Consider the following 26,211-nt stretch of genomic DNA (forward strand, 5'->3'; position numbering starts at 1 on the left):
ATTATATATATATATATATATATATATATATATATATATATATATATATATACATATACATATATGCCACTTGTGAATATATTAATGAAATTAGTGATTACACTGTTCTGCTGCTGCTTCTGTGTTATTACGTGTTTCGAAGGTACTGTATAATACTGGGTGCTTTTTGGGGAGGCGGTGGCTTTTGAGCATCGGCGTAGCGGGTGGGGGGGGGGGCAAGCGAGGGGGTGGTCTCCCCCCCCACACACACACACACACACACACGATTTGGAAGGCAAAAGAGAAAGTTGAATTGCGTGTCTATCTCTAAAGTAAAATTATAATATTTGTCCAAAAACTTCACCCAAAGTGTGCACCAGATTGTTGAATGTTAATTCTGAAAATGGAAAGCCTCTCTTGCTTGGGAGGGGGATACCCCTTCGCATACTTTTCAGACTGAAAAAAAGAAAATCTGAATACTGTATTTCTTCTTTGTCACTTCAATTCCAAAAATCCTAAGTTCCTTTATGTACAAGAAGAATATTCCCTTTTAAAGGGGATGGCTAGTAACTGATCAGTGGGAATCAGTGGAAATGCTGGGAGATGATTGTTCCAATCCTTATGGGATTCATTCAAGAGTTCATTGTATATCTATTGTTGTGTGAAAATGATTTGCTTCAGAACGGTCTCATATTCAAGTAATGTGCAGATTAATGCTCCGTCACTGACCAGGGACGCTTACCTGGAAGCATTAAACTGCACATTACTTGAATATGAGACCGTTCTGAAGCAAATCATTTTCACACAACAATAGAATAAATATACAATGAACTCTTGAATGAATCCCATAAGGATTGGAACAATCATCTCCCAGCATTTCCACTGATTCCCACTGATCAGACACTAGCCTTCCCCTTTAATAAGCCGTTCCTAGCTCAGTTACCCTCTGTATCAGATTCAGTACGATTTTTTGAAAATTTCCAAAATATTCCATCAAATATATATATATATATATATATATATATATATATACACACTTGTATGAAGAGTTTGTTTGCAAAAACCGATAAGTCCATATTTGGCAAATGGAGATATTTGCGATTAAAGGTCAAGAAAAAGAGAATAATAAGAAATTTTTTGCTTCTTTTGACCATAACTTCAAAAATGTATCTTTATATGTAGTGACCAATACATGTATATCATTTAAAAGGTATTATTTTGTACCTTATGACAGAGACCATACTTCAAAATCTTCAAAAATGGACTTATCAGTGTTTGCAAACAAACTCTTCATATATATATATATATATATATATATATATATATATATATGCGTACATGAGATATTTCAATTCCATTCATAAAAATGCAAAAGCTCCTTCGAATGGGTGGGGATAGGCCTCTCCCTTGCCTTCCTCCTGTTCCCCCTCCCCCAATACAGACTATGGCTACACTTTGAAGAGTGACGATTTTCCAAATATGCCACAAAATGTGTGCACCAAATCAGCAATATAAAATAAAATATAAAGAATTTGTTCATAATGCTTTCAATGCAAAACAATGAAATGAAAGCTTCCTAAATTCTATATTATTCTAGTCACCTGTTCTATGCAGTTCTATTCTTTGTTTGAACAAGAATTACATAAATACGTCAGGCAAGATCCATTTGGCGTCAAGTGAAGTGTCTAACCAAATTATAACCAACATTCCATGTTAGGAATGAATGTTTGTATCTAATCCTCACAAAGACAAGTGCCATGATTGATTTTTTTTTTTTTTTGTTAAACCTTTTTATCATTATTTTCTGCACTTCGAAGTACCACTACTGATATGCGTATAAACATTCCCAATCACATCATCAACACACAAAGAAGGAATACATAATAAAATAACTTCAATGTGCGGTCATATAAGGCAACAGGTAACACATTTATACATTTTGAGTTGACAATTGCACAATATTTTTCACAAGTGAATAACGTCTTGTATTTCTTTTTTTAGATTATTTCATCACTTTTTCATCAAAAAATTATGACAACAAAAATAGGAAATACATGTACATGTATGTAGTATCGTCTGTGAGCCACACAAATTGCACTTCATAATAATACATAACAAAGACATATGTGACACCATTATCAAATGCTTGACTTCATAGTTTCAAGTGTGCGTACAAACTGTATATAAAATATGAAAGGCTTATCGTGCCTGCTTTGTTAACATATGAGGTATAGAAAGATCTCAGAGAATCGGAAAGAGAAAAACAAAGAAGAAGAGATGCTACAGAAAAAGAAAAAACAAAACTTCCAATGTTTAGGGGCATCAGCCCCGTGTCAATTAAGCACTATCATCCTGTCGCCCAAATAATATGTACGATGACACTTTTGCAACAAAGAGAACAAACTATACACTTGTATGTCCTGTGACAACTTTTGACTTCAAAACAGTGGTGATGCTCTATGTATGGCCTTACTGCTACAGATCATCTACCTTTAAACCAAACACAATGAAAAACAGAGTCCATACAGCACAGTGAATAATTATCCAAAACAGGAACACAGTATATCTGTAGTAGTCCATATACCAAGTAATGATAATCAATGTTCAATTATTGTGCTATACCACCATACATGTAAAAGACAGAAACCCGCAATCATTTACAATGCAGACTGATAGTAGATGCACAATCAACATTTGTCCAACAAAAAAAAAAAGGCACAGAAATCGATAGATACACTTGAGGTATCAAAGTGCCCCCCCCAAAAAAAAAAAATAAATAAATAAAATAAAATAAAATAAAAAGAACTAAAAAAGGGGGCTTGAGATTCTTTTGTCTTAAATATCTCAAGAAATTTTGCAATTAAAATCTGGGGCATGCACAATGTGTTAAACAAGCTTTTGATTGAAATGAAATTTCACTTGCAAGTTATTTTCTACTTGAGCTTATCCAAAACAACAACCCACGCACCTTGACCGAATGTATCACACACTGTGTTGCTTCACACACGACAAAATAGTAATACTAAGTGAGTTTACAGTAAAAGTAAATAATGTATGTCTCATTTCACCCTGCACCACAGACTTTTAAACAACATGGAAAGGTCTTGTGGTGAGGTATTCTTGAGGCACGCCATCTTTGTGGAGAGCTTCTGTTAAACACTGTTGATGAATCCCTTTAAATTGTACATTCTAACAAATGTTCCAGTTTCTCATTAATTTGCCTGCAGATTCTATTTCTTTTAAAGCCAATGACAAATACATAATCTCGACCATGTATTCCCCAATTAAACAGAAATGGTACCATTAAACATTTTTGCTTAATCACTTTTACTTAAATACATTCTAATGAACATTCCAGTTCCTCATTAATTTGCCCAAGAATTCTGTTTGTGTTAAAGTCAATGGTAAATACACGATCACAACCATGAACTCCCCATTTAAAGAAAAACAGTACGCTGTACATTCCTTTAAACATTGCTGATTAATCACCTTCACCTGTACATTCTAACAAACGGTCAGTCCCTCACTAATTTGCCTGCAGATTCTATTGTTTGAAAGTGACTGGCAAATACACAATCACAATCATGAACTCCCCATTTTTAAACAAAAACGATACAATCCTTCAAACATTGTTGATAAATCGCTTTCAACAGTACATTCTAACAAACGTCATTAATCTGCCTGAGGATTCTATTTGTTTTAAAGTCAATGGCAAATACACAATCCCAACCGTGAACTCCCCTTACAAAGTGGGCTCAATGGCCAACGCAGACTTCCATGACGAGCACTCAAATGTAAAAGATGACTTTGAAGCTTGCTTGGATTATTCAAAACAAGGAGAATGTCATCACTGATGCTTTCTCAACTCAACATTGAAAATCTGATGGAATAATGATGTCACATCCGCCACTCATGGTACAACGGCATGAATGTAATTATTCTGATCCTAACTGTTCTACCTCATTAGTATCATATTCTTGTGTAGTTGATCCTGACCTCAAAATCAAAGTCCAAACTAACCCTTCTCCATAAGTACTCATCATAAAAAGAAATAAGAATAATTTATACAAAGAAAGCAATCGCATAATCTATAAATGTATATTTGTCTTTCCATTCTTGCATGAGTTTGAAAGCTCGCTCAAAACTGCATTTCTTAAACAAGAGTAGATCATAGAAACCATGCTCCAAGCCTACATATTGGTGTCTCTATCTTTATACAAATGCACAAACCTGAAATCTGATAAAATCTTTGAAGGTTTCCTGGTGAACCGTTTGGTAGTAGAAGGCCTAGCAATGCACCACATATTTTTTTCTTGGCTATGCATGTGGTCATGAAAGCCTTCCACCATCATCTGAAATCTGACTTGATATACTTGCTTTGTAACAGATATACTTTGATATACTAGTATTTTTCAATGAAATTCCTGGACGGATGCTATGAAGTTGTAAATGTAAATGTTATTTGCAAAATACCTATAGATGATATACCACTACCAGCACACACCATCATCTCACACATTGTGGCATCTCCCAGCTTAGTGCGAGTATGACCTCATTCAAAGTGGGCATCACCTGGGCCCCATTTCATAAACAGTTGATATGACAGCAACTCTTGCTGGGATGGCAATTGTCATGGTAATGACAAGAATCCAGCTTCCTGATTGGCTGTTGCTATGGGAAGTTGGCAATCCAGCAAGAGTTGCTATCCTAACATCTTATATGAAATGGGTCCCTGGTCTTACTTTTGCATGCTCTCTTTGGGTGTCACCTTGCTCAATGTGTCACCTGGCTAGATGTGAGTGTCACCTTACACATAGTGTTTTCCCCTTGCTCAGTGTGGGTTTCGCTATCTTAATGTGGGTGTCACCTTGCTCAGTGTGGGTATCACCTTGCTCAGTGTGGGTGTCGCCTAGCTTAATGTGGGTGTCACCTTGCTTAATGTGGGTGTCACCTTGCTCAATGTGGGTGTCACCTTGCTCAATGTGGGTGTCACCTTGCTTAATGTTTGTGTCACTTGCTCAATGTGGGTGTCACCTTGCTCAATGTGGGTGTCACCTTACTCAATGTGGGTGTCACCTTGCTTAATGTTTGTGTCACTTGCTCAATGTGGGTGTCACCTTGCTCAATGTGGGTGTCACCTTACTCAATGTGGGTGTCACCTTGCTCAATGTGGGTGTCACATTGCTAAATGTGGGTGTCACCTTGCTCAATGTGGGTGTCACCTTGCTTAATGTTTGTGTCACTTGCTCAATGTGGGTGTCACCTTGCTCAATGTGGGTGTCACCTTGCTCAATGTGGGTGTCACCTTGCTTAATGTTTGTGTCACTTGCTCAATGTGGGTGTCACCTTGCTCAATGTGGGTGTCACCTTACTCAATGTGGGTGTCACCTTGCTCAATGTGGGTGTCACATTGCTAAATGTGGGTGTCACCTTGCTCCAACTTAATGTGGGTGTTATCTTGCTCAATGCAGTTCCACTAGCATCACCTTGCATAATGTTCTATCAAGAAAATATTATGTTTTTTTATGATTTTTATCTTCTTTACATTACTATAACCCTGAGTTCATTCTTTGTACATACTGTTAGTACTGCAAGTCATACACTGCAGATTTATGATCTGCAACAAAGCACTGTAGCGAGGAATGTACGTATTAGATCATCAAGACAGGGCTGTTAATCCATCTTATCTTGGGATCCTGTAACCACTGGCAGTGACTGTACAGCCGCACTAACTACATGTATATTACGGTTCGACCTCGATTATCTGGCCATGTCGGGACCGGCGCTCATCCGGATAAGCGAATTGACCGGATATGGGAGACACAATGTTAAAGGTCTAGTTTACCTTTGGGAGCAGTGATTTCAAAAATGTTCAAGATATCACTTTTGATGCATATGTGTAGGTTTGTTTTATCACAAAATATCCTACTACATGTATATAAAATTTTAGCAATAAAGCCTAAAATATAAGGAGATATCAGTGTTTTTCTCAATAAACCGTAACTGTAGACGCTTTAGTCTGGAAACATTTTTATTATAACTATTGTTCACATTTTGTGTATTTAACAAGACTTAACATCGATTATACGGATTCAAATTTTTACAGTGGTTGTTTCTATCCCTAACTCACATTTTAGAACTATTTTAAAGCACTACTGCTGGGTTTTTGTTTCATGTGCAAATGGTAAATTATGCCTTTAATGTATATAGCTGCCGTCCAAGCTGCTGTCCAAGCTGCCGTCCCAGTGCACTGGCAGCTAGGCAGGTAGCGTACCCTGCAACGGTGGTGTAATCTATGCTAGCCTGCCCAAAATTGTAGTCCCTTACTTTTACGATGATAATGTGGTGTGAATTTACGTTAGTTCTGTTGGGAATATTGTAGGCAAATCGTGTGAGTTTTGTAGAAATTTGAATTGAGTTTAAAGTCACTGTTTTTTCTCAATTTTTGGATGAAAAAAAAAAGTCTTTCACTACGTGAACGCGTCCGGATAATAGAGATTTCCGGATAAAAGGAGGCCGGATAATCGAGGTCGAACTGTATAGTGTACAGGTGTATGTTCTGACAGTACTGAGCTTTGGAAAATTATTCCCTGATGTTAGGATAGCAACTCTTGCTAGAACAGCAACTTCTCACAGCAAGGAAGCACATTATTGATAATGGCATTAGCCACTGGTGCAAAATGCATTATGCTTGATGCACCTTTCTGTGCATTTTGCACCGATGTCACCCTGCCACGCGCACGGCCGTACAACACCAGCATTACCTGCTATTTAAGGACACTCAAAAATAGCAATGAAAGTACAAAAGCCTTACAAGAAAAGCAAACAGCTAAATTATATCCCCTGTATGTCCACTCTTATAATGGCAACCCTTTACATTGTACTGTATAATAAACATTTTCAGGAACAATGTGGGACAAACTCCACCACTGCACCAAGATGAAATGCATTCAAATTAAATGCATCCCTAAAAGTGTCTAAAATCTAACAAATGAAAACAATGTCCTGTACCTTTCTGATTTTCATGTTAAGATTACTTTTGAGAGGAAAAAGAAACAAATATCTACATCTATAGGAATGCAACTTTAACACTCACAAAAAGTGCAGTATATATCAAACCTGTAGTACATTCTATACCCAACAACAGCATTAAGGTGTAACACATAAGTACATCAAATTTACTTTCTCTTGTACAATTCATCAATATCGGTAATTATCTCGTCCACTAACATGCAGAATCTCTAGAACAGGGAGACTTTGGCACAACAATTAACACAAAACTGTTTAGCATGCTGCTCAAACATTCAGACACTACAGTGGACAGCAAGTTTAGGTAGTTACATGATATAACTTGTCACACACTCTTTTTTACATACTTCAAGTTTCAAGTGCTTGGCGGATTACCATCACTATTACGACCACAGTAGTACTCAACCATTTAATGACGCTAATTTGCCCTGAAGGCCACAGATTCTGTCAAATACAGCTTTTCCAAATCCATGTCACCTATAACCACGGACCTGGTACACAAACCATGACATCCACTCAATTATTAATCTTAATTTTGGAACGAACTGTTCACAGAAGTGACAAATTCACTGCACAGTAGGTCACAACAAACAGGCTTCAACATTCAACAGTGACATCACGGTTTACAGACAGTCACCAGACAAGAGTTAATTTACGATGCAACCTGTAAAATGAATACATGGAGTCTTTTGCATTAAAACTTTTTTTACCTGAGAAGAACTCCTGAAGGTTGATTTTATACAGAGTTTTCCTGTGTAAATTCAATGGGAAAATCATACTAACCTGAGTTTTCAGTTCTTACCAGTGTTTTTCTCAGGTTAAACATTTTATGCAACAGGCCCCTGGTATATATTTCACAGCATCTTAGACTCGAGTTACTGTACAAGTTCTATTTCGGAGATATATTTGCTGATAAAGTTCTTTCCTCTGTCTAACTAAAATATTCGTAAAGCTCTTTTCAGAAAGCTCAAAGCAAGTCTGTGATATTCCGTGAAGTTGTTCACTGGCAGCTTTGTGGGCAGTAAAACAAAACAGAATACAGGATTCACATCAACTAGGCAAGAGCAATTATTTCAGGGGACCTTCGAAATTTTTTTAGACACTTCCTCATACGTGTATTGAAGTAGGTCATCTTCAAGTACAAAATTGGTAGATCCCACCTAAGGAATGTTGTGATACTGTTATTATCTTTATAGAGTTCTTTAGGAGAAGGGGAAATGCATACATTGTATATTCATACTGTAAACTTGAAATATTTAAAAAGGCATTAAAAAAAGCTTGGAATGAACTTCAATTTTCAAAATGTAAAATATAACACAAAATCATCATACATCTATGTTTGAAGGCCTAAATATGGGAGGAGTGTCAGTAAAATATTTCAGAGCATTTACATACTATCCTGACATTATTAAAAAAAAACATTCCCTCCTTGCAAAAACGGTGGGGTATTTCTTAAACACTTTGTCCCACTTGGCACAGCTTTCCAGCAGCCTGCAACAAGATGTGAGAAAAATAAAATGCAATGCAAGAATACTCAGGATATAGAGAATAGAGACGTTACCCTCCATGCCCTTAAAAGAAAAAAAAAATCAACAGTTTGCCTTCCTCTAAATTGGCAACTCTGCTTTAGCATCCAGAAAACTAAAAAAACAACAACACCCATTTCTGTATGATGGCAATGTTTCCTTCAAAACAGAAAGCAACACTGTCAATTACCAAGAACATGTAGCTAATTGGCAGTCAAGGAGAAACTTGTTTGTTACACCCAAGTTTATAAAGAAAAGAAAAACGACTGCCAAATCAGAGAGGATTTTGCAACTGCTTATTAGGTCATGACAAGACGTTGCTTTCACGAATCTGCGAGCATAGGGATAGAGATTTGACAGCTTTGAGTCATTAGGTTCGCAGGGAAAACTGAACAACATTACCACAGTGTCACTCACAAACACTAATAGCTGATTGCCTGTTGCTGAGTTGTTGCCACAGTTACTATAAAATCTCCCCTCCCCCCCCCCAAGAAGTACCTGTAATGGTTGGAAAAATGCTCCACAAACATGCAGAATCATACCTAGACCGTCATCATGGGACTATCCACAATAAACCATGGAATTAACTGCCTAAATGGTGCAGTTCATCATCTCGTCCACTAGACTAGTCACTTCCACCTTGCCGGCAAGCTTCAGGCCCAGGAACTGTTCCATGGCCTTGGCACTGACCTTCCGCAGGGTCGGCAGACGCATCAGGAGCTTGCCGTAGCGGAGGGCGCTCCCCCCGGGCGTGGACATCTCATACTTCTGTAGGCACTCCAAGAAACGCTTCTGTAGTGCCCTCACACGGTCAACCTCCACCAGGCCAGGTGCATCTGCAATATAACATAGTGAAAGGAGACTTCCGGATAATTTTCAGACTTTTACATCTGAACAACTGAAATATAAATCAGTTATACCAAGTACAGAGTTTCAGAATTTATAGTGATTGGGTTCTAAAAAAAATGGATAAATTGTACCAAGGCAATTGTGTTTTGATTTTTGTAAATGTTATGTTTTGATATGGAAATGAATGAATGAATGAATGAATGAATGAATAAGGATGTTTTCAAAATTTACAACAAATTGCAATGAACAAGGATGACATGGCAGCCTCACCATAAGAATGCATGAGTTGGGGCTCAAGGGAGTAGAACAAAAGAAGATGGCATACATACATTCTACAAAGGTGAACTTGTTAAAGCAAATGGTATTGTAATGGAGTTACACTGCTCCATTTCTGAAATATGTGAGGCTCCTATGTCATCAACACTGTTCAGTGTAATTTGTTTAAGATTTTTCAGAGTATTGTTTCTTTGCTCAAGGACCACAATAAATTCCACAAATCAATACATGGAGTTGTCGATTTATGTACTACGTGATGTGAAATTATGAAAATCATCTGGAATGCCCCTTGAACAAGCAACACAAAACTTCCTACTTATATTCAAAACGCTCAAAGTCTAGACCATTTCGAATCAATGCTCAAAACTCACCCATGCAATCGTAATTTTTGTTTTGCTATAGGGTCTATCATATCACAATGCGTGCGTTTATATTCTGTATTCTAATGCAACTTTTCAAACTTGTAATTATATTTGATATCATTAATTCAACTTCTCAGTTCATATCATATTAAGCGCTTTGGTATATGAGTGTTTCACATATTACACTTTAAAGGGACTGTACAGTACTGGTTGAGACCTAATTTCAGGTTTCTAACATTTTTAGGTGAGATAATAAGAAATCTCATACGAAATATGAAAGAGCATGCAATTCTATGAGAAATTCAACGTTTATTTGATAAAAATTGGTTTTTAAATGGCTGAGATATCCAAAAAGAGCGATTCTAATAAAGTGTGGGACCCACACTTTGGAACGATCGCTTTGTTTTATTTTGTTTTTGGATGTTTCAGTTATTCCAAACCCGATTTTCATCAAATAAACTTTGAAATGCTCTTAAAATGGTATGCTCTGTGCTATATCATAAGTGTTTTCTGGTATCTTGCAAAACTTTAAAAGCCCAAATTGTCATCTCAACCAAAACTGTACTATCCCTTTAACAATAAGTTGATGTGAAGGCGTCAGTTGACCTTAAATGATCTTAGTGTTAACCCGTTGAGGACGAGTCCCGAGTATACTCAAGCAAGTGTCTATGGGAAATGTGTGTTGTAGCAAAATCAGTCCGTCCTCAACAGGTTAAGAATGAAATCTGAGAAAAATTCAAACACGAATTAATAGCTGCACAGGTATTGCTGCTTCCAGGAAACATGCTAAACTGATTACATTTCTCAGAACTTTTCCAATCTACCTCCACCTCTGATAAGGTTTCTATCATTTTATTTGTGCTTTTAATAACCTAACTGTTAAAATGGAAATTTTCACATCACTTTTTTGCCATCTGCCAGGTAGAATGAATTTCATAAGTTCTTAATTCTGCAGAATCAAAGAGATAAAATATAGATTAAATGAGAACCAAAAATCTATTCTTTGCATTACTTTCATGTCACACAAAGTGGGCAGGCATTTCAACACAGCGAAAAATGTCCACTTTTACAGTATGTCACTATTAACTTATTAAAAGTGGAATTGGAAGTCAAAGTTGGTACATACGTATAGCGCTTGATGTAACACACTGAGACATTACACAGTGTGTGAATGAAAGAAATGATGAGCAGTATAAAACTCTCACATGTTACCTTCTGATGTACAGATGAAGAGTTTGTTCGCAAAAACCAATAAGTCCATGTTTGCCAAATAGAGATATTTGCGATTAAAGGTCAAGAAAAATAAAGAGAATAATAAGAACATTTTTGCTCCTTCTGACCATACGGGTAACTTCAAAAATGAACTTTTATATGTAGTGAACAATATATCATTTAAAAGTTATTATTTTGTACTTTATGTCAGAGACCGTATTTCAAAATCCTCAAAAATGGACTTATCGGTTTTTGTGAACAAACTCTTCAGATGTACATCACAACTGATGTTTGCTACACTACAGTATCAAGTTCCCCCTACTGATGCGGGCTACTCTGGAAAACAAAGGAACTCTATCTCTCTGACAAAACAAGACAGGTGGTAGACTCATTAACTCTTTATGTGCTACGTTTGTATGTCCGGCTCAGTCGACGGCGTACGTGTCAAGTTCGCATATATTCTGCTCAAACACACAAACCTACTCAAATCGATCGACAAATCACCGAAGGCCACAGTACATTATTTAAAGTGTTTTTCGTGATTCCAATCCTGTAGCTTGCATTATATGTGGTGATTAACTATCAAGCGGTATTCCATACTAGACATGCTAGTGAATTCTAAGTTCCTGTCACTGTTTTGTGTGCAAAAGTCATGGCTCTACAATAATGCAATTACTGGTCATTTAAAAGAAAAAATAATCATAACTAGAAAAGCACTCTGAGAGCACAGACCTCCGCCAAGCATGCAGCTCATTTCCACCACTGATCTTGTTCTTCTATTATTTCCACCCATACGTACTGCATTGTGTGCAGAGTCGCCCGAATCCCAATATAGAAGCCTTTGTTACGTCATAAACCCCCAGCTACACGGCGTTCCTCGCCCTAACAGAAACTAGAGCACGCACTTTAGTGCATGCATGCAAACCTCAAATGCGCGCAGCCTGAACTCGCAAGTTCATTGACCCTACCTGCTAAAATATAAAAAATCCTTCATAAATTCCCCAAAAATTCTCGGATCACTCCCAAAAGTTAATCGTTTGGTACTTGTGTCATTCTCAACCTTTCCCGCAAGTTTCATCCCAATCCGTTAACTACTTTTTGACTTATTTTGCGCACGGACAAACGAACGAACGAGCAAACCAACAGAAACGAAAACATAACCTCCCCCCTTGGCAGAGGTAATGAAGTTGTTACGCAATCTACATTGAAGCCAAGCTTGTCAGTTTCTCTGCAACTTGGCCCATTCCATATCCATCATAACAAAAATCTATGAAAGCTAGAAAGATGTGAAAAAGAGAATGTTTTCCCTAAGCTGACTATGTTGCTGTCTCAGAGTAATGTGGCACCCAGGGGGCTCACACCATGGCAGAGAAAGAGTTAATATCCACACTAGAAATCACGTTTAATCTCAGTTGCAGTCACTAACGACCATCAGCCGTTAGTAAAGTATGCCTTGAAATCTTCCTCAATTTAGTTTTTCCAACCTTGCTGTCTTCCTCTACGGCTTCTCCAGGTGAGTTTTGATTCAGTGTTTCCATCATGCAAGGACACAAATTGATCTGTTTTTCCCCCTATACAGAGACTCCAACCCAAAGCACCTTATGGGGCCCGTTGCATAAAAGTTACCATTATGGTAACTTTGCCATCCAATGGTAACTACCATGGCAACAATACTCAACAGCCAATCAAAATCAAGAATTCCATGGTAGTTACCATTCGATGGCAAAGTTACCATAATAGTAACTTTTACGCAACGGGCCCCTGGTCTGGAGATTCTCCTGCCTGAAACCCCTAGCAAACGGGGGACTCCAAGTTGATGTGTGCGAAGCGCGAAGTTCCTAGGGTTCTAGATGCTCTCTGGTGCTATCTTAGGCTTATTTTTTTCAACATACAATAGCAACAAGTAAGAAATCCTTTCCAACGGGACACACAGAGCCAGGGTGGGAGAAATTAAATCTCAAGCGGGAGAACGGGAGATTTTGCAAAAATGGGTTTTCGGCGGGAGATCTCCCGTCGAAAACGGGAGAGTTGGAGTCTCTGCCTATACCAGTCTCACCTTAACTTGAAGCATTTTAAGCTACTGGAGCAAAACAGTAACTGGCTTCATTCTTCTCTCTCCCTTCCTAATTTACCTTCATTTGTGCAATATTCTAAAGTTTACATCAAATAACCATGGGCTTGATAACACCTTCAAAAACAAAATCTGATGTTTTGAAATAAACAACTTCAGTAGCAATAGTAATTTACATGTTTGGTCACTGTTTAAAGTACAGTATTGTACTTAACATTAGTGTTGTTTTTTGTGGGTTTTTTATTTGTTTGTTGTCGTTTGTTTGTTTTGTTTTTTGCAAAGGTGGGTTTACTTCCATACACACACAGACACACACTCTCTTAACCCGTTGAGGACGAGTCCCTAGTATACTCGGGCAGGTGTCTATGGGAAATGCATGTTGTAGCAAAATCAAACCGTCCTCAACGGGTTAAAGGGGAAATCCAGTCCAAATATAGCTAGTCTGATATAGTAAACTCTTACGAGTACAATGGTAAAAATTTGACTGAAATCGGATGAAAAATAAGAGTGTTATGACAGGTTGAAGTTTTGCTTCTGCAAAACAGTTTTTGTACAGTGGATATGAATATGCAAATGAGCGAGCTAACCATGTCATAACCTCACAACTTTCCACTGATCGTGTACAAATAGATGACAAAATTCAATGTTTCTGTCATCGAAATCTGAAACATGATGCAATTCCTAGTTGAATACCTTCAGAATAGTAATCAGTGAGATCCACCAGGATTTAAGCATCAGACATACGATGTAATTGCTCACTTTGCCATTTGCATATTCATATTGACCATTCAAGAACTGTTTCCTGGAAAATTAATATAGCAAAATTCAAGATGTTACAACTTCCTCATTTTTTCACTTGATTTTGATCAATATTTTACCATTGAACTCGTAATATTTTACTCTTTCTTCTCAGACTAACTTATATTTGGACTGAATTTCCTATAACAGGCTTCAACTGGGGATATGATACATTTGCTCATGAGAAACAGGCATACTCCCTATGTTTTTGCAAACAAATCTTCTTTTTTTTTATTGTGATAAAATCATCAAATTCAAAACCATCAAAAATAATATTTAAATCCAGTTTAGTACAACGTTAATAAAAAATAAATAAAATGAGTTCATGTAGTGTATAGGTTGCCTCCACAACAAAAGAGGTCACATGTATTAACATTCAAATTTTACCCATATGAATAGCAGAAGTAGTAATCGCCAACATGCAGGTTCAAAATTTGCAAAACAGACATGTACATGTACATTTTATACCCCTCACTTACACCTGGGACTGTAAGGGAGTGTTCTTTTTTTTTTTTTCATTTGTTTTGAATACTTCGTGGAAAAGAGCATACAAATTGTATGCCCAGTGCCTGGATTGAACCACTACAATATCACCAACTGAAGCCATTTACGAGAATAAACATGAAAAAAATAGATTTTGATGTCTATCAAATGCAAAATCACTCATCACTTGAAACCATATAAGGCTTGTTGGACAAATTTCCATCTGCAACCTTCCCCTTAATTGTGTGGCTTCACATGTAAACATGTTATCGGGTCCTTGTGGCAAGAGTTTGTACACTACAGGGGGTATCTCACTGAGTGGTGAACGTTTGCAAACGTAGCAAATTTTGGATTTCGCCAGGTTTCGTTACAGGGTTACAAAAAGTACGTTAACAGTTGCAATAAAGTTCTCAAATGATCTTTATTGTCGCAAGCAGTTTTTTTTTTTTTTTTGTCGCAAAGAAACTTTGAACATGTTCAAAATTTCTTTACACATTTGTATTTTCGCTAACAGTTGCAAACATTCACAAAACACTCCTAAGAATTTGCAAACGGTCACAATACGGTGTCGCTCACATTTTTTGTTTGATTCGCCACTGCTAGCGAACAAGTAAACATATGGTTCCTATATAAAATTGACCCACTGAAATTTGTCATATATAGAAAGTTCTTGAAGCTCTTGACACTGCCATCATGTAACTGCTGCAAAAGCTTTTCGTATTCACCAAAGTCTGTCCTCTCCAACAACGACTCTCTGACCCAGTCTTTCTTTTCTTCTTCCTTTCTTGTTTTTTTTTATCATATTCTTTCTTTCTCTTAAAGGACAAGTTCACCTTCATAAACATAAGGATTGAGAGAATGTAGCAATATTAGCAGAACACATCATTGAAAGTTTGAGGAAAATCAGACAATCCGTTCAAAAGTTATGAATTTTTGAAGGTTTTGTGCAGTACCCGCTGGATGAGAAGACTACTGCAGTGTATGAATAACTTAGATGTCATATGCGTACAACAATATAAGGAAAATATAAAGAGAATTTCACAAAATTCCATCTTTTGAAAAAAGTACACATTCCCCTGACTCGTTACCGACAAATGTTATGGGTAATATTATTCCCCCTGCCTTTAGAAAGAGGCAAGTCAAGTGCTCTTTTATTATGCGAAAAAAGTTGAAATATGTTGAATTTTCTTTTACATTTTCTTTATACTGTTGTACGCATATGACTCACAAGCTGTAGTAGTCTCCTCATCCAGCGGTTCCAACACAAAAATTTAAAAAATTCATAACTTCTGCATCGATTGTCCAATTTTCCTCAAACTTTCACTGATGTGTTCTACTAATATTGTTGCATTTTCTCAATCCTTATGTTTATGAAGGTGAACTTGTCCTTTAAGCTGCACAATAGCTGTAGCAGCAGCCAGGCAAAGCAGCTCTTCAAGGATAATAGCACGTTGAGCTTCTCCTTAGAAAATCCATCTTGAACGGTGGTCACCAGCGATCTGAATGCAGTGGAAGTTTGTACGTTTGTTTTATGGGTCTGACTATACATAATCGCCTGGTACTTTTCCAGGTCCCAAAACATTTGCAAATTGTCGCAAGGGATTGGCAAACAGTTGCTAATATTTGCAAAACTGCGGCTAACATTTGCTAACAGTCACTAATAGTTGCCGCCTGTGTTTCGCAAACAATTTCGCAAACATCCGCTCAAGTGTTGCTTATTGTCGCTACACATCACTAAAAGTTGCTAACTGTCATTAATGGTAGAAGCGAACCCTCATTTATTCACAAACATTCATCAGAAAAGTTGGCAAATCTCAAATTCGCTATGTTTGCAAACGTTCTCCGCTCAGTGAGATACCCCTTAAGTAAGCATTCCCTAACTCGGTGAGAAATACCTATTGGCTAGCTAACTATACATCCCGTAATTACTGGATGCATGGCTGGAAGTATTAGGGAGCTTTAGATTTTTGCGACGGGGATGTTCAGAGGGAAAAAATCTATTCTGAGCATTATCATTATTATTATTATCATTATCATCATTACTATCATAATTATTATTATTATCATCATCATTATTATCATTATTATTATTATTATTATTACCATTATCTATGATTATTATCATTATTATTATCATTAATACTATCATTATTATTATTTTCATTATTATAATCATTATCATTATTATAATTATTACTACTATCATTATTACTATTATTGTTGTTATTATCATGGTCATCATTACTGCTACTATTATAAGAGAATGAGGGAGAATAACATGATTGTATTGATCATGTTTTCCTATTTTTTTCGTAATTAACCACTCCTGTTCTGGGACACTCCCAGAGACTCCAACTCTCCCGCTTTCGACGGGAGATCTCCCGCCGAAAGCCCATTTTTGCAGAATCTCCCGTTCTCCCGCTTGAGATTTAATTTCTCCCGCTTGAAATGATTTTTTACTTAATTTCATTGTATGTTGAAAAATTAGCCTTAGATAGCGCGAGAGAGCATGCTAGAACCCTAGACAGCAAGGGATTCGTGCTTGTGATGTGCGTGAAGCGCACTTCAAGCTGGAGTCTCCCGTTTGCTAGGGGTTTCAGGCGGGAGAATCTCCAGATCAGAAGGTGCTTTGGGGTTGGAGTCTCTGCACTCCCTGGCCATCATACCTGGGAAGCAGAGGACCAGGGCATTCATGATGCAGAACTCGGGCAGGTCCAGCTTCAAAGTCTGCAGGGTGCTGCAGAACTCGATGGTGGCATCGCTCAGGTCGCCCCACCCCAAGGTCTTGCACTCCGGCACCGTCAGAGTGTGCTTGTCTGTGAACTGGATCATGGGGTAAGTTGTCATGGATCTACCACGCACGTCAGGGAGAGAGAAAAAGAGAGAAAAAGAGAGAAAAAGAGAGAAAAAGAGAGAGAAAAAGAGAGAAAAAGAGAGAGAGAGAGAGAGAGAAAAAAAGAGAGAAAGAGAAAAAGAGAGAAAAAGAGAGAAAAAGAGAGAAAAAGAGAGAAAAAGAGAGAAAAAGAGAGAAAAAGAGAGAATAAGAGAGAAAAAGAGAGAAAAGAGAGAAAAAGACAGAAATAGAGAGAAAAAGAGAGACAAAGAGACAAGTGAGAGACACAGAGAGAGAAAGATGAACACAAAGGCTTGAATTCACAAAGGTGGTACAATCTTGTCCATGGTTTAAACCATGGACACAGACCATGGAGCGCCAAGTGTCGCATGGAATATTTCTCTACGAAAGCAGTCATTTCATCGATGAAATGATTATTTTGCAACAAAATAAAAACATTTCCTAACGAAATTTCGTTTAAAAAATGGCCGAATAATTATCGTTAAAACCAAAAAAAACCTGGCAAAACTTCCCGTTGAGTTAATATTAGTTATTACGTCGATCCAACTCGAATGAAAACTCGAATTTGCAAGTGTAATTCCGGCGAATTTTCCGAGCACAGAAATTCTTGCCTAAGCAAGATGGCGGCGAGTAACTAATTGAGTGGCGCACGCACTAGCGGGATCTGTATGACATAATCTCTCACGAAATTACAATATAAAATGACTGATTTCGGGATACGTCTGTTCTGTCTACAAAGGACTGCATGTCTGAACAGTGCACCAGTGCAACAGTGCATCTTACGTAACTACAAGTGTTCATCTTTCCTGGGAACAGACACCTGATGCTACCTATAGAATGGGGTGATAACCACGCACCTGAAGGACACCCTGAGGACATTCAGGTCCATAAAGGAGGATTTCAGGAGGGCCATCTGGTCCTCCAGACGCAGCTGGCGGAATCCTGGCAGAGCTTTGGCCCACTTGATGATCATGTGCAGCTCCTGGTACCCGCCCTGCATCAGATCCTGGACGGTGAAGCCCCGCACAGAGTACGAAGGGGGCGGCGACCCGTCCTCCGGTGAGGGGGGCACGAGGACATCCTGGAGTCCAAGCACTGATGGCATGGGCCCTCCCGTCATTTCTGTTACAGGAAACACAGGGTTTGAAACCCAGCATTTTAATTATCAATTTCTAAAGGTCAATATTGTGCCCTTTTCTCTCTCTCTCTCTCTCTCTCTCTCTCTTTCTTTCCCTTCATCAATTCTCTCTATGGTCCTGAGACGTCACTAATCTGAATTTAACCTCACATTTTTCCTGATTTAAGTGTGAATAACAAAATTTCACAACAAAATTAGGGACAAATGGTTACAAAATAACAATGACAAAGATAATACTAGAAATGTCGCTAAGGCGACTGCTATGCCTCCGCCATAATGCATGATTCTCCTAATAGGTCTATAGTATATGTGGACAATGCATAATTACATTTTCACAATATTGGCAAAATATTGAAATTACATGTTTGTCACAAATGTGTTGAATGTTCACCTTCCTTTACCTAGGTTTAATTAGATGAATAGGAGAGCATGTATTTGGGGATTCAAGGACTTTAACTTGACTTTGACCCATTCATAAGTGTATGAATACTGTAATTTTCAAGGTATGGAGAAAAAGTGTAATTTCTGTATTGAAAAGTACACTGTTACCGTTTTCTTTTGGCCTTTGACCCTAAAATTCATAGGATAATCACTGTCAGGCAGAACATGCATAAATATGTAGTAAGTTTCAAGATAACTTGAGCCACTTCTGAGATATGGAGGAAAAAGTTAGTTCAGCACTTTCCCTTGATCTCTGACCTTTGAGGCAAACCCCCGCCCCCCCCCCCCCCAAAAAAAAAAGAGAAAAAGAAACTTTCCAGATAATCTAGGTTATACATGCATACACCAAGTGTAAAAAAAAAAAATTGCTGGCATTACATAAATATGAGGGAAATAGTGACAATTTGAAGTGTTGCACTTGACCTTTGACCCCTGACCTTTGACCCTATGAACCCTAGATTCTCTAGATAATAACTGCCAGTCAGTACATGTTTATATACTATGTTCCATGAAGATACCTTGAACAATTTCCAAGGTACGGAGAAAAAAAGCGAAGTTTTAATATTTTAACTTGACCTTTTGACCTTTGACCTTTGACCTCATGACCCAAAACTTTCACAAGAGAATCTTAATTGGGTAATACATGTATACACTAAGTTTCAAGAAAATATCTTCAGGCATTGCATAGATATGGAGGAAATAGTGAAATTTTACGTATTTGACCTTGACCTTTTGACCTTTGACCTTGACCATGTGCACCCAAAAGTTGATAGGCACAACTTCACCCCCTAATACACATACATGCCAAGTTTCATTAGGATACCTTAAAAGGTTTTGATAGTTACCCTGTCCACAAAATTTATTACGGACGGACGGAAGGACGGACGGACGGACGGACGGACGGACGGACGGACGGACGGACAACCCGAAAACATAATGCCTCCGGCACCACTTCGTGGCGGAGGCATAAAAAGAAAATCAACAGTACAACATCACTTGTTTTTTTCCTACAAACTTCACTTCATTAACTCTTTATGTGCCACGTTTGCACGTTCAACTCGGTCAACAGCGTGCCAAGTTCACATATTCTGCTCAAACCCACAAATCCGCCCAAACTGATTGATAAATCGTCAAATTATGCTACAGTGCCACAGTACAATGAAAGCGTTTCTTGCAGTTCCATTCCTGTCACATGTAGCTTGCATTTTATGTGGTGATTGACTATCAAACAGTGTTCCCAAGTGGATTTGCGAGTAAATTCTAAGTTTCAGTCACTGTTTTGTGTGCAACTATTATGCCTCTACAATAATGCAGCTACTGGTCATTTGAAAGAAAAGCAATCACAGCTTTGTAATTAAATGCAATTTTTGTATCAAAACAAAGATTGGCAAATTCTCTATAACTTTCCTCGTTGCATGTCGTGGGTTAACGACAATTTTAAGTTACACAGATTTGATCAACGAAATGGTTTCCAAAGGCATGACTATGTCACAGTCTCAGAATAATAGGGAGCTTTAGATTTTGACGCGCGGACATTTGAGACGAGTGCGCTGGACGTTCTCCTCTCCCCTGCGTCGTGTTGAAAAGTAGCTTTAGATTACGCTGGAATGCAACATATAAAAAACAAAATCGCGCCCCCATATGATCAGTGCATGAAGTAGTTCTCTACATTGCAAACTGTGCGGACGTAAAAATAGCCCAGTACGCATAGTGAAAAACTCCGGCGATGCAAGCTATAGATCAACTTGAAGCACGCTTCTGCGCACGCTCAGAATATGTTTTTTTTCCCTCTGAATGTCCACGCGTCTAAAATCTAAAGCTCCCTAATGTGGTGCACAGGGTTACACCATGGCACTTCAAGAGTTAATAATACACTTTGTTTGTTTAGAAAAGGCCCTAACCCCTCAAAAAAAAAAAGAGGAAACAATCATAACTAGAAAAGCACTCTGAGAGCGCAGACCTCCGCTATAAAGCAGCTACTTCATTTCCACTGATGAACTTGCTCTCCCACAGAGATCAGTGATTTCCACCCAGTGTACAAGTGTGTACGTACTAGTAAGTAGTATGCATGCTCAAAATTGCCCTATTTCCCTCGAAGCCTTTGTTACGTCATAAACCTTCAGCTGCACGGCGCGCCTTGCCCTAACAGAAACTAGAGCACGCACTTTAGTGCGCGTATAAAAACCTCAAAAATACATAGCTTGAACTCCCAAGTTCATTGACCCTACCTGCCAAAATATAAAAAATTCTTCATAACATCCATAAAAATTTCCGGATCACTACCAAAATTGAATCATCTGTCTGTGTCATTCTCAACCTTTCCTGCAAGTTTCATCTATTAAAATCCGAGCACAGACAAACAAACAAACAAACGGTAATGAAAACATAACCTCCTTCCTTGGCGGAGGTAATGATGAAACCACACATATGAGCCTAAGAAAAGGAGATTCTTGACTGCAATGTTCATCAGGAAAGAAGAATAGAAAAAGAACTAGATACTTGCATAATCTCCAAACAAAACCATTCTCCTTTGATCAATGAAAAAATCACATCCCTGATTTCATTAACTTTATCAAATGGAATTTACACTAGGTACAGAGTATTTTGATGATGGTTGTCCTGTCACCACATAAAACACAAATGTCATCTAGAATAGTGGTTTCAAACATTTCACACATAAATATAATGAAGTATTGCATATCTATATCACAAACATATTCTATACTCAAATCATTTTCATACTTTAGTTGTGTTGCCCTTTTGTGAGTACGTACATATTATCCCTGAATTCAGTTGAAAATTATCAATAAGCAAGATAAGAGCTACATGTACACAGTAGCCAGGGCTGTACACTAACCCCATTTTTTCTACTTGTCCTGCCTGGCTGTTGGACCAGTAGGTACCCACTTTTTCCATTTTTTTACTGGTCCATTCCTGAAAAAGTTACTGGTCTGACAACGATTTACATGGATCATCGGACCAGCACCAGAGTACAGCGTTGAATTAGTGACAATTGTGTTTTACGGCTTATCATGATTTTATAGTTTCCTACACAGCTCAGTCAGCTTAACTAAGAACAAACACAAAGTTTAACTCCAACTTTCCTTTGATTGCATGATACCAGAGTACTGTTGTTGGCAATCATTAGGGAATATTCTACTGGATGTATGCAAAATGATGATACAGAAAAATTGTTCATTTTGAAATTCAATAAATGTTTTTGTGCTCCAGTACACACACACACACACACACACACACACACACTCACGAAATCTTCCATTGTGCAATACAAACAGCCTTCAGCGTTAATCATTTAAATTGATAAGTTTTCTGAATCCATCTACCTGTAAGTATCTCAACGCACAGTGAAATTTTCTGTACAAACAGGTCCAGAAAATTATTAAAAGAAAGTATTAAAAGGAGAGTATGAATTTACATTGTATACAAAAGACAGAAAAGATACCAATGAATAATTTGTGCTTATTGGGAAAATTGAATATCACCTCAGAAGCAAGCTTGTAGATAAAGCATGCCGTCAGGAAAATTCCACCAATGAAATTGTTTGAATTTGTTACTGGTTTGTTTCCAAAACAACAGTCCTGCAAGATCGCATCTCCCCATTCACTACCCCTTCTCCCTTCGCCCATCCCTACCCCTCCTCCCCTCCCCATCCCCAACTCCTCCCCCACCCCACCCCTCCTCTACTATCCCTCCTCCTCAAACCCCATCCCTCATGCCCTCCCCCACCACTACCCCTCCTTCCCTTCCCCATCCCCTTTCCCTCTTCCACCATATACAGGTAAATCCTTACCCCTCTTCCACTGCACCAACCCGTACCCCTACCCCTCCCCCATCCCCCTCATTTGAGGTTTAGCCTGCAAATACTACCTGAAGTAAAGCCGCTGGGCAGTGAACAGTGAGAACTTACCTCCGACAATCTGTGGGATGGCATGGGGATTGGCAGCAATCAGCTCCTGGATGGTGACCTGCCACGGCTCTGCCTCACCCGGATTGAGGTCTTGGTAGAGGGCGACTCCCTTGGGGCCGCTGCAGTCCGCCTGTGGCTGTGGTGGCTGGCCACTTTGCTGGGGATCTGGTGGGGAGTTTGAGGCAGCCTGCTGCTGTGGCAAGGGTGTGGCACGAAGCTTTTTGTTCTTTGGTTTACCACCAGGCAACCTATCCTCCCTGACAGCTGACGGGAAAATTAACAATTTCTACTTAAAGGACAAGTTCACCTTCATAGACATGTGGGTTGAGTGAATGCAGCAATATTAGTAGAACACATCAGTGAAAGTTTGGGGAATATTGGACAATCCATTCAAAAGTTATGAATTTTTAAAGTACATGTATCTGCGTAGTCACTGCAGGATGAGAAGACTATTCTAGTGTATGATGCCACATGCGTACAACCATATAAAGAAAATAAAGAGAGAATTTCACAAAACTTTACTTTCTGAATTAAGTGCACATTTCTTCGACTTGTTACTGACATATGTTAAGGGTAATATTATTCCCCCTGCCTTCTGAAAGAGAGAAGTCAAGCATTCTTTTGTTATGCGAGAAAAGTGAGAATATGTTGAATTTTCTTTGTTCTTTCTTTATATCGTTGTACTCATGTGACATCACAAGCTATAGTAGTCTTTTCATCCAGCCTTGAGTGAGCAGAAACTTCAAAAATTCATAACTTTTGAACGGATTGTCCGATTTTCCTCAAACTCTCAATGATATGCTCTACTAATATTGCTGCATTCACTCAACCCACATGTCTATGAAGGTGAACTTGTCCTTTAACCATTTTATTTTATATTTTCTTTTTAACCTGTTGAGGACAGTTTGATTTAGCTACAACACGCATTTCCCATAGAAACTTGCCCGAGTATACTCGGGACTCGTCCTCAACGGGTTAAGATCAAGACAGGATACTAAAGTTGATAGCTCCATAATGAGAACAGGGGCGGATCCAGGAATTCCGGAAAGGGGGGGGGGGGGGGGGGGGGGGCAACCAATATTTCTGGTGCTACTTCCAGGTTTCGTCTTATTTTGTTCTTTTTATTTCTTTTGTTTTAACAATACATAAAGAGGGGGCGCATGCCCAGTGCGCCCTCCTCTGGATCCGCCACTGGAGAATAAAAACAACAAACTGACTCATTAATGGAGCAATAACAAAATTTTTGGAGTTTGAATATGAATTCAAATCATTCAGGTAAATGGAAGGTTTTAAACAAGCAAGTATGGGGTCACATATTCTGCTTTTCGATGGGGTTAATACATTCAAATGTTTTCCTTGTCTAGATTCAAACTCTGTACTGACCCTTATCTGCATTTTGCAGCCTCATTGTGTTACACACTGTATCGCTACCACAAATTTTCTATTTCATGACAGCAGCCTAGGAAATCTAAAGAGCCTTATGTCTGCAGAAAAAAAAAATAATAAATTGGCCTATTGTTATCAATCATTTCAAAAGTACCAGCATACGGGGTACCAGCAAGATCTGTGGTTAAGCTGCGTAATACAATGAAAGACAATGTCTAAACCTTGTAAAACCGAAACTGTTTGAAAAAAAAAAAATACAGAAAAAAAAAAGATGCATTGCAAGTTAAGTAAACTGGGTAGAATCGTGACCTTGTGGTTTTGATTTTTAACAGATTATTACTAATAAAAATGAAAATAATCTAAAATTGACACCAAAATGTAGAGCTCTAGCAATCTAGGGTATGGAGGTGTATCCTATTACCGAACGATTTTTATTGAATTTCTCCAGACGGGCAACATTATGCTTCAAGTTAGCTAAAGATCTCCCAGAAGATAATTAAAATTCTGATAAATTTAGCTGTATCAGTATTATTTGAAAACTAAGCCACGCACTTTACAAAATCTGTATTTCAAATAACCCTTCCACAAAAACCGTGTCTTTTTACCGACGCAAATCGTATTGTATTTACCGAACATGCCCCCTCTGTATGGGGAAATTTAGGCATTGCATTTTCGGTCAATGTTATTAACGCAGAATAACAAACATCAACATTTCAGCGATTTTTACTAAAATTTTCTGTTTTTTTGCTGCAGTTTAGCAATTTTCTGCACCGGCCTCCCTTGGGAGATAACAGCGCGTGCGTAGTGCAATGGATGCGCGCGTATACGAGTTGTTTTAACGGGCTTCCATTGAAAATGTACGCGTTCGGTAATAGGATACTGTTCGGTAATAGGATACCTGCCTATACCAATGGTACATCGAGATTCGGTCTAGAGGAAAAAGAGGCGAACAATACTATCAACATGACTTCACCTCAATACACCCCCCCCCCCCCCCAAAAAAAAAGGCCCTAAACTAAAGGCAAAGCTCTTTTGTGAGTTTGGTCTCAGTCGACAAAACGTACAATTCTCCTACAACATCCAATAATAGATATCGTCTCAACTAACGACTAAAGTCTGACTCGTAAGACTCTAACTTGTTAACTGTTAGGAGTTTCTACTTTAGACAAATAGTACTAGAAACTTTCTAGAATCTAGAATCTAACGTTAGTCAATGTAAATTACCGTCAGTTCTCATGCCCATGGTCAGACATTTCTGGAACCGACAAAATTGGCAGCTGTTCCTACTCGCTTTGTTGATATCGCAGCTTCCCTCACGATCCGCCGGTCCACGGCATGTGTATAGGAGCTGCTTTTGCACAGTTCTCTTGAAAAAACCTTTGCAACCTTCGCACGAGAATGCAGAGTAGTGAAAACCCGTGCCACGATCTCCGCATACGAGGCACGGTCGCTCGCGGTCCGCAGTCGGGCTGGACTCGGGTCGCCGAGGGAGTGATGGACCGGGACTCTCGTCGAGTTGTTGCAGGCCAGGTGGTGGAGACGGACCCACCCCCGTACCTGCCGTAGCATGAGAGGTCGAGGGACAAGCAGTATAGCTAGCCATGTCCATGATGATGAACTTGATGTTTACGCACTGCCCTGGTGTTGCGTGGCACAATGGTTTTTATATGACGGTAGTCTCATTATTTCAGTGCAGAAATCCGTGGAGCTACGGTGGCTGACGTCAGATACATAAAGCTTGGGCAAGAAAGGACGAGGACGAGGAGTTATTTTCCCAATTTTGAATCATTATCAAAGAAACGAGATCGTACATAACAAGCCTGCCCGCCCGTGACCGGTGACGTCAGTATTTTGAAAAGCACGCCCCCATAATAAACGA

The 26,211-nt window shown here is 38.6% G+C and overlaps 1 protein-coding gene across 1 annotated transcript; it reads right to left on the reverse strand.

Annotated features, from left to right (window-relative positions):
• Positions 1-9,125: 9,125 nt before the first annotated feature.
• LOC139733457 (steroid hormone receptor ERR1-like) lies at positions 9,126-26,149 on the reverse strand. The gene is made up of 5 exons (XM_071644275.1): positions 25,557-26,149; positions 22,947-23,210; positions 18,297-18,561; positions 17,252-17,436; positions 9,126-9,370 (listed from the first exon to the last, which is right to left on the reverse strand). Exons 1-5 carry the CDS (start codon positions 25,939-25,941, stop codon positions 9,126-9,128), a joined length of 1,344 nt encoding a protein of 447 aa, XP_071500376.1. The 5' UTR covers positions 25,942-26,149.
• Between the last annotated feature and the right edge of the window lie 62 nt (positions 26,150-26,211).

This window comes from Diadema antillarum, unplaced genomic scaffold, assembly GCF_040938485.1.
Source record: "Diadema antillarum isolate AM-2024a unplaced genomic scaffold, OU_Dant_1.0 seq00000476_RagTag, whole genome shotgun sequence".
NCBI classification, from domain to species: domain Eukaryota; kingdom Metazoa; phylum Echinodermata; class Echinoidea; order Diadematoida; family Diadematidae; genus Diadema; species Diadema antillarum.